The sequence below is a fragment of the Telopea speciosissima genome, chromosome 6 (genome assembly GCF_018873765.1).
Source record: "Telopea speciosissima isolate NSW1024214 ecotype Mountain lineage chromosome 6, Tspe_v1, whole genome shotgun sequence".
NCBI classification, from domain to species: Eukaryota; Viridiplantae; Streptophyta; class Magnoliopsida; order Proteales; family Proteaceae; genus Telopea; species Telopea speciosissima.
The window spans coordinates 47376520-47387138 of NC_057921.1; the positions used below are offsets into that span (position 1 = coordinate 47376520).

General features: G+C 40.0%; 1 protein-coding gene across 1 annotated transcript; it reads left to right on the forward strand.

Annotated features, from left to right (window-relative positions):
* The first annotated feature begins 818 nt into the window (after window positions 1–818).
* Window positions 819–8552, forward strand: LOC122665849 (serine/threonine-protein kinase-like protein At3g51990). Its single transcript, XM_043861983.1, has 5 exons — window positions 819–1108; window positions 1199–1207; window positions 2899–3628; window positions 8273–8450; window positions 8548–8552. The coding sequence occupies exons 1-5, from the start codon at window positions 819–821 to the stop codon at window positions 8550–8552; spliced, it is 1212 nt and encodes a 403-aa protein (XP_043717918.1).
* Window positions 8553–10619: the final 2067 nt, after the last annotated feature.

The window sequence follows — 10619 nt, forward strand, 5'->3', positions numbered from 1 at the left end:
GGCGGGTATAGGCAGTAACTGCCCTTGGGTTCACAGACACATACATCTTGTGTCTGAAGGAGGCTAGGTTCGCACACAAGCACACACATATCTTGTGTTGAAGGAGATCTGCAAGGGGATGCATGCGTACTTTTCTCATAGACAGTAACCGCACTTTTTTTTTGAAAGTGTAATCACACAAACCACACACCAATCCCAAAAGGTTAACCGACTTTTGGGACCGTAGAATGACGGATATAGGCAGTAACCGCCCTTGGGTTCACAGACACATACATCTTGTGTCTGATGGAGGCCAGGTTCACACACAAGCACACACATATCTCGTGTTGAAGGAGATCTGCAAGCCTATTTAAGAATGGCAGTAACCGCACTTGGATTCACACACACACATATTTTGTAAGCGTTTTGGGTCAGAGGCCCTTTTGACTTTCCGTTTCATTTGATTCCCTATCAATGCAACCCGGCAGTTTTGCTTTTAGGTCCATAAAAAAGTATAAGAAAGTTTGAAATCCATTGAGTATCTATGGTGAGGATTCAAAAATCATACGAGAACCATCTGATTGGAATTTCTTATCACATCATCTCTGAGAGACATTATTTAAATCAAAACCTTAATAATTAATTAAGAGCCAATTCCAAGGTGAAGTTGCAAAGTGGCAATACATGTATGGAGCCAAAATTAATTTTGGCCCCTATAAATATACCATACCATGCCATTCTCCCTTTCATGCAAACACAAAGACTGATAAGAGAGAGAGAGAGAGATGGCAGGTTCTTCTTCTTCAAGCATTCTTTGTTTGTTCTTGGCAACCCTAATGATGGGCGGAATCTTATTTTCCAGTGATCAAGCAGTACTTGTGAGGGCACAGGGAGGATGCCAAGGAGATCTTGCCGGACTAAAGAGAGAATGCATGCAATTTGTTCAGAAGATTGGGCCACAGACGGATCCATCACAGAGCTGTTGTGATGTTGTGAAGAAGGTGAATGTTACTTGTGTTTGTGCTACAATCCCTGCCCCGTTGCAGCAGATGATGAGTAGCCTGAAGGTGGCCCATGTTGCACAGTTTTGTGGCAACCCTATTCCTCCTGGAGTTATATGTGGAAGTAAGTAATTAAGAGATAAATATATATAGATGCCTTTTCAATGGATGTGATGAAACTATATTTACGCTAATCTTTTTGTTTGTTTTTGTTTCAGGTTAGACTGGTCTAAAGGCCATGAAGTTGAGAGAATGAAGAAGCTAGGAATAATATAAAAGCCAAATCATGTGGTGGCATATTTTATTATAAAAATAAATTTTGTTACTTCTTGCAACTTCTGATATTGTTTGGATGATCATTCTCGGATCAAGAAAACTTATAATGTGGCATTAGGTTAATGACATTGTTACTTGTCAATGCATGACCAATTTTTTTTTTTTAAGCCTTTATTTATATTAGGGAAAAAGATCTCTACTTGGTGTTTCCTAAGCCCTCTTATAGGTCACCGTGAAATGATGTCTCTGCCCCTGGATAGATATCCAGACATGTTCTCCCATTGGCCTAGACGCTTGTGTAGAGACCATGCGACCAAGTAGAGATCTCTTGCCCTTTATATTAATAGAGATTACAAGGATATATAGACTCCTATTTGTATTAGGGATCAAAATTAGAAGTAAGTAACAACCCAAATATTATCAACAAATGACTATTCATAAATACATTATGACACCTAACACTAAATGTCGATAGAGGGAAGATTCTCACTATCGAGTTACAACTCTATATATGCCCCCACGGTACATAGTTGAACACATATCTTAATGTCTTCTTTTTTTTTTTTATCGGAATTATTTCACAAAGACTTTCCATGGTAAGGAAGAAAGGGGAACAAGCACAATTGGAGAGCGCATTACAACAGAGAGTTGTATGTTGTGTTCGAAAAGAATGAATGGGATATGAACTCTACAGGAAGGGAAGCAAAAAAAGCCAATAATATGGCGTCTTAGTGAATAAATTTAGGTGCTGGCAACTAGTGGGTTATATGCTATCATTTGATCCGTCTAACTATGGATTCATGTATTCTACATTTTAGAAAAAAATAAGGGTAAAATACACGTACCCCTGTAATGCACCCAATATTCCTCGTACACCCCTAAGCTTATGATAAGTCCACGTACCACCCCTGCTTTACCCCCTAATGCCATTTAAGGCCACACCAAGTGTTAAATGCTAAAAAATGACCAAACTACCATTTATTCTATCTTTTCTAAAATTTGAAAAGATCTAATTGCCCTGACCTATTTGCTAAAATTTAAAAATACCAAAATGCCCTCATCTTCCCCAAATCATTATCTTCTTTTACATACCCAATACCACCACCACCCACCATTAACACCATCACCACCGTGAAGCCCTGCCTCCAGCACCACCGCCACCCACCACCATTAATACCACCAACCATCTTCTTCCCCAGATTGTTTCTCCAAAACATGAAACCCTAAACCCATTTTAGGGTTTGAAAACCCCACTGCTGCCTTTAGCAGCGGCCAAACCAGAGGGCTGGAAAAATTTCTTATCTAAACATGGTACGAATACGATTACCCAAAAAAAACAGAAGTACTTAGCACATTTTTCACCAATCTAAGCATTATTCGGCATATAATACCTCAAATCCAATTTGGTGGGCGTGATTAATGGTATCCATTTATTCCAATCTTCCAAGAAACCAAATTTCCAATCCCATTTCACATCTTCACCTGCAAAAGACTTAAAAGTCTCTCCTCTCTCTCCGCTCTTATTGCTTTCTATTTCTTAGTTATTATCCATCTTCAAAGCTCGCAGAGTTGCAGGCTTCATGGTTGAAGAAAAAACAGTTTATGTATGTTGTTGATTTTATGATCTCTCACTTCTCATCAGTCTTCTTCAATCAAAATTGATCGGATATCTTAGCTGCAGAGCTGAATCTGCTGTCCTAACCTCCAATTCCAACACCAGTACAAGCTCCATCTCCACCTACTCTGCCCACAAACCCAAGAAGAAGAATTACAGAGAAGAACCCCTCAACATCCAACAATTCGAGTACAGTGACCTTGTAGAAGCCACCAATGGTTTCTCAGCGCAGAAACTATTGGGTAGAGGCAGCCATGGTTGCGCTTATAAGGGCGTCCTTCGCAGCGGCCGTCTTGTCGCCGTCAAGAAATCCTCCAGAGGCGGCGGCGGCGTCATTTCTCATGCTGCATCCTCTGCCAACAGCAACAACAACAGCAACGAAGTGGACAACGAGATTGATATTCTCTCCAAAGTTCACGGTCCTCGACTCGTGAACTTATTGGGCTTCACGAACGATTCAAGAGATCGTCTTCTTGTTGTCGAATTCATGAATAATGGAACCCTTTACGAAGTTCTTCACAACAGTTCTCGACCCCCCAATTGGGGTCGAAGAATCAGACTAGCCCTTCAGACTGCTGAGGCTATTGATACTCTTCACTCCTCCATTCCTCCTGTAATTCACAAAGACATCAAGTCTGCAAATGTGTTGATTGATCGGAATTTCAATGCGAGATTGGGAGATTTCGGGCTTGCGTTGCGTTGCCACGTTGACAATTTCCGGCTCCGGTCAACGCCACCAGCGGAAGATGATGATTTGGTGGTGGTGGTGGGTATGTAAAAGAAGATGAAGATTTGGGGAAGATGAGGGCATTTTGATCTTTTTAAATTTTAGCAAATAGGTCAGGGCAATTAGGTCTTTTCTAATTTTAGAAAAGATAGAATAAATGGTAGTGTGGTCATCTTTTAGAATTTAATACCTGGTGTGGACTTAAATGGCATTAGGAGGGTAAAGCAGGGGTGGTACGTGGAATATTGATGGTTGATACGTGGAATTATCAGAAGCTTAGGGGGTACGAGGAATATTGGGTGCATTACAGGGGTACGCGTATTTAACCAAGAAATAAAGACAAGAAAAAGTGACACCGTGACCCACCACCCTCAAAAGGGTGCTAGCACAGTTTTACATTGTTATTTTCTATTTCCAGTTTTGCTTTGCTGGTTTTCAACCTGTGTGCAGAGATTCCATTTTCTTGCATGGGAATTTTTTTCAAATGGAATATTTCTTTGAGACTATCAAAATCAGAAGTGGGAGTAGCAATTCCAACAATCATGAGTCTGCCTGTTGTTTCTTATTAAAAGAAATTTTCAAAAAAAAAAAAAAAAAAAAAGAAAAGAAAGGAAGAGAAAAGGATGTTCCCAACACAGCGTGGACCAGATCTGCTATTAATCACGATATTTCTACTGATGTGAGGAATCGTTTTCACTCCATCACCCTCAGGGGGAAAAGATCCTGTCGGAACTATTATTCTATTGATAAATGGGAGGTGAATGCTCTTCCATTGAGCTAGCTGAGTTGTTTATGTTTTTGTTCGCTTTCAGGCCTTTCTTTTTAGCCTCTTAGGCTGGTTGGAGCCCCTTTCTGTATATCCCTTCTTCTTATTCTATAAATTTGATTTACCAGTAAAAAAAAAAGATTTACTTCCCTTAACATGTGATTAGGGAAATGTGGGGTTTACATGCCCACTAAATTTAAGCCCCATACAATTTACCACATGACAGAAATAGGTACTACTCCAACCTTCGTCGTTGGGCCAACCAATAAACCTCCTCTCAAGATATTATGCAAAATTATACAATGGAATCTATGCATTGTTTTATATCCAAAGAATAATAAAAATTGAGAAATAAAAAATTTCCCTACTATATAATAATTTCCATTTTATGTTGAAATAAAAATATCCTAATTATAACTTCCAAACCCTAGGCACACCCTTAAAAAGCCATTCTAGTTTAAATCTCTTGTGGTTTCAATTATCTGTATTTGGAAGAAGAGCTTGGTATACTACATAAAGAGATGCCTTTCGAAAGGCACAAAACCATATTTATTCTCATCTTTTGTGTTTATAGGTTAAATTGATCTAATGGGTATGAAGTCTAGAGGAATTGAATCAAGCCAATGATGTAGAATATTTTTTTTTTTAAGAAAATAATATGAAATCTTCGTGAATAAATTTAGGTGTTGGCGACTTTCATGTTGTCATCAAAAAACAAGAAAGTCACACTAATTGTAGGGTAGATTATATTTTCCGCTATTGTGATTTAAGTTCTTTCTCTATTGACTTTTGAACTTTGTTGATTTTTTCTATTTTGTTTTATGTAAATTAAAAAGAAAAATAAGGATTAATTAAGGGGACAAAAATAAGAAACGAAAGAGTTCAAACAGAGAAGCCCAAAATGGTTAAGTCAGCCCCTCCCACGAACTGACAAACCAGATTAGGGGAAGCTTGACTACAGATAAAAAATCTCAACAAGTACGAAATCTCGAACACCCTTGAGCGTCCAACTAGAGATCTGAAACAATCGAACTTGAAAAATCAATCATGGTAGAGGTCTCCTTATCTTTGGCAGCGGACTTAACAAGGAAATCCGCTATAAGATTAGCTTCCAGATAGCAATGCGAGACATGTCATTCGATGGAATGCAAGAATCTTTGTAAGGAGAATCATTCCTATCACACGAACCATGGAACTAGGCCTTTGGAAAGGAGGTGAAAATGGCCTTGTAGTCACACTCAAGCCATATATTTGAGAGATTAAGAGATATAGCCCAAGATAATCCTTGAATCGCCACTGAAAATTCTGCCTCAAAATTATTTATTAAATGAACATTTTAATTGAGTATAAGCATTCGTAGCTGTCAAGGAGTTGGATAGCTGAATTCAAATCCAATAAAAACAAAATTTTGGCTACGGAAATCCAATAATAATTTATTAACATTTTAAATAAAAATAGTATAAGAGTCACACACATGCATCATATCTTGTGAGTGAAGGAGGCCAAGCCTATATAAGAACGGAGAAATACGCATGCACCGCCTAAGTTGTCCAAAAATTCCACCAGCAACCCCTGCTCTTTTGACAATTTCACACGCACCCCCCCTGTTATTCAAATTAATCCATGTTTTATTTCCTGCCGTTAATATTAGGTGTTAGACGTTAAAATTTTTGTTTATGGACCAAACTACCCTTTCTTAGCAACCAGATTTGCCGATCATAGTTGTTTCTATTTTCTGATTGAAGATTTGAAGGTCCATATCTCAGCTATCCTGCTGCCAAATAGGACTGAGAGTTGGAGTGTTGTTCTTACTCCATTCAAACAGCATTCAACCTACTTTTGAAGGCCTGTTGAGCCCAGATCTGTCTGATCTGGAATTTCCTCTTAGGAATCATATCGGTCCACTGGTTTAGGGTTTTCTCTGCTGAAATCTCAAACTGCAACTTCTCTGCGATTTCAAGTTAGCTTTTATAAAAAAGAAAAAGTGGCTTGATGCTCACAACACCATTGAAAATGCAAGGATCAATAATGGAGTTATCAGTTTTTGTACCCAGGGAAACCGTCACCAAGTTTGCTACAACACTAACTGCAGATCATGTGCTTGAACCTCCCTGATTAGCATGTATTTGATATGGGTTCTGACATTACCAAAGAGTGCCCAAGATCCGGATGTTGTCTCCAGTTTATCCTTAATTGGTTGCATTATAGTCTTTAAGCAGCACCGGAATCCCTCGTAGTATAGCACCATCTAGGACTGGGGGTTCTTCACAATCACAGAAGCAGCGGATTTGTGAACTTCGTAAGTGTTGCTTTCCCTCAGCCAGAGCTAGAGCATCAAGGTTCACCTCGATCTCACATTAACCGCCGTGCAGCCCCAACCCATCAACGACCACTGAAACCCTTCCCAACACCCAATGTGATCGAATCACAAAAACATCCACTGCCTCACTTTGATTTCAATCAAAGGGGTGTCCACTTTCACGGGCATTTGATGTCGGCATTACAGTCGCCGGAGCACAGCAATCCTTCGCTAGTAACATCCTGACCGCCGGCCCTCTAGTTTGACTGCCGCTAAAGGCGACAGTGGGGTTTTGAGGTAATTATGCCCTAGCAAGGGTAAAATTGTACATTACATTCTTCAATTTCAGATCTGTTAGCATTTAACGCCTGATATTAATGGTATGGACTTAACTATGGATTAATTTGAAAAATAGGGGGTGCGCGTGGAATTATTTAGAGGTGCGCGTAGAATTACCAAAAAAGCAGAGGGTGCAGGTGAAAATTTTGAACGACTAAGGGGGTGCATGTGTATTTTTCCCATATAAGAATGGCATTAACCACACTTGGGTTAACCAACACATACATGGAACTGGATCCTGTGCATCCGGGCAGTCGAGTTGCATGTGCAGCACCAGACTCATGGCGGCACGCTTTGACCGCCTTAGCCCTGCCCAAGCGCCTTGCCAGAGCAGGGGTAAGGCGGTCAAAGCACGCCGCCTTGAGCCTGGAGCTGCACATGCAGCCCGGCTGCCGGGGATCTTTTTCGCATATACATCTTGTGTCTGAAGGGGAAAAATAGCACCTCAATTTGTGTGCCCGTTAATTTCTTCAATTCCTTCTAATAAAGGGAGGTGGATCCCACCTCGAGCAGTGTATTCGGGTAGGGGGTTAGGGTGGTCATTTTCACCCCTTATTAGATGGAATTAAGGAAATTATCGGACAAACAAATTGAGGGGATAAAGATCCGTCTGAAGGAGATCAGGTTCACACACAAGCACACACATATCTTGTGTTGAAGGAGGCCTGCAAGCCTATATAAGACTGGCATTGACCGCACTTGGATTCACACACACATATTTTGTAAGCGTTTTGGGTCAGAGGCCCTTTTGACTTTCCGTTTCATTTGATTCCCTATCAATACAACCCGGCAGTTTTGCTTTTAGGTCCATAAAAAAGTATAAGAAAGTTTGGAATCCATTGAGAATCTATGGTGAGGATTCAAAAATCATATGAGAACCATCTGATTGGAATTTCTTATCACATCATCTCTGAGAGATATTATTTAAATCAAAACCTTAATAATTAATTAAGAGCCAATTCCAAGGTGAAGTTGCAAAGTGGCAATACATGTATGGAGCCAACATTAATTTTGGCCCCTATAAATATGCCATACCATGCCATTCTCCCTTTCATGTAAACACAAAGACTGATAAGAGAGAGAGAGAGAGATGGCAGATTCTTCTTCTTCTTCTTCTTCTTCTTTTTCTAGCATTCTTTGTTTGTTGTTGGCAACCCTAATGATGGCCGGAATCTTATTTTCCGGTGATCAAGCAGTACTAGTGAGGGCACAGGGAGGATGCCTAGGAGATCTTCCGGGACTATTGAGAGCATGCATGCAATTTGTTCAGAAGATTGGGCCACAGACGGATCCATCACAGAGCTGTTGTGATGTTATGAAGAAGGTAAATGTTACTTGTGTTTGTGATCTAATCCCTGCCCCAGTGCAGCTGATCATCAGTAGCCTGAAGGTGGCCCATGTTGCACAGTTCTGTGGCAACCCTATTCCTCCTGGAGTTATATGTGGAAGTAAGTAATTAAGAGATAAACTATATAGATGCCTTTTCAATGGATGTGATGAAACTATATATATTTACTCTAATCTTTTTGTTTGTTTTTGTTTCAGGTTAGACTGGTTTAAAGGCATGAAGTCGAGAGAATAAAGGAGAAATAAAAGTCAAATCATGTGGCATATATATGTTATAAAAATAAATTTAGTTATTTAATGTGAATCATATATATACCATTCAAGAAAGCTTGTAATGTGGCGTTTGGTGAATGAGATTGTTACTTGTCAATGCATGACCAATTTTTATTTTTTTTCCCTTCCCATGTTGCCTTTTAAGAATACATATTGTAACGAAATCAAATAGAACACAACACTAAATCTTGTTAGTGGGAATTGAAGATTCTCACTATTGAGTTACAACTCTATGTCTCCGCGGTACATACTTTAACACATAGCTTAACGTTTTCTTTTTTCTTCAGATCAGCATTATTTCACAAAGACTTCACATGGTAAGGAAGAAGGGGGAACAAGCACAATTGGAGAGCGCATTACAACGAAGAATTGTATGTTGTGTTCGAGAAGAATGAATCACTTCCAAACCCTAGGCACACCCTTAGAAATTAATTAATGATGTTGTAGTTCAAATCATGGTAGAGGTATATTCATCTTTGGCGGCGGACTTAACAAGGAAATCCGCTATAGGATTAGCTTCTCGATAGCAATACGAGACATATCATTCGAGGGAACACAGGAATCTTTGTAGGGAGAACCATTCCTGTCGCACAAACCATAGAACTAGGCCTTTGGGAAGGAGGTGAAAACGGCCTTGTAGTCACACTCAAGCCTAATATTTGAGAGATTAAGAGATATAGCCCAAGATAATCCTTGAATCACCACTGAAAATTCTGCCTCAAAATTATTTATTAAATGAACATTTTAATTGAGTATAAGCATTCATAGCTGTCAAGGAGTTGGATAGATGAATTCAAATCCGATAAAAGCAAAATTTTGGCTACGAAAATCCGGTAATATTTGATTAACATTTTAAATAAAAATAGTATAAAAGTCACACACACATACATATCTTGTGAGCGAAGGAGACCAAACCTATATAAGAAGGGAAAAATACGCATGCACCCTTTAATGTGTTCAAAAATTCCACTTGCACCCCCTGCTCTTTTGACAATTCCACACGCACCCCCTATTTTTCAAATTTATCCATGTTTTAGTCCCTGCCGTTAATATTAAGTGTACGGGTGTCAATTGCAAGCCTGGCCCTTCCAGAACCGACCAAGCCCGACTGGCTAAAGCCCGGCTCGTTTACTAAGCGTGTCGGGCTTAAGCCCGACACGTTTAGTAACCAGGCGGTCCCAGTGCAAGGTTCTAGCCCGTCGGGAGCCCGACCGGATGCTACCCCGACCTAGCCCGACCGATCCTAGCCCAACATAGCCCGACCTATTTACTGGTTTTGAAACCTTGTGATTGGTTCTAGCCCACTTACTTATGAAGGTTATGGCAGCAGATTGGGTGTTGAGAAGGGAGCCATTCTTGACTGGAGTGACTATTTCTTTCTTCAATACTTACCCAACTCCCTTAAGGACCATAACAAGTGGTCTGCTCTCCCAACTCCGTTCAAGTAAAAATTTTAATTTTAAAATTAAACCATTACTGTCGTGTTCCTACTGTACCTACATGAGCTGGCCCAACTTTTTAACTTGACTTATCAGATACTTGGAACTAAATCCGTATTATGTCTTTTCTTTCTGACCTGAATTGATCCGGACATTTTAACAAACACCCATTAATTGTAATTTTTTTTTGAGTGTAGGGAGAATCGAGGTGTACTGTGGACAATTGGTCCTCTGTGGCACTTTAATGAAACTCTTCTCCATTAACTTGGATTTGGGAGAAGATCATCTTCAGAAGTCCTTCGAGTGTTGTAACCTGCAAAAGACCCTGGGTGACAAAGGAGAACTGGTGTGGTTCCGGCCTAGGGCTCTCTGATGCCTAAGTTAGATCTCTCTGAGTAAACAGATGAGTGAATAGTAGAATTCAAGATGGATTGATGGGGTAGAGTACCTTCCCTTTTATAGTAGTGTGTGGCGATGTGGAGAGTCCCAGTTGATGTAGTGTGGCCTTCGTGGTGGATAGAGTCCCTGGGCATCAGGGCTCATCCTTGATTGGTTGTC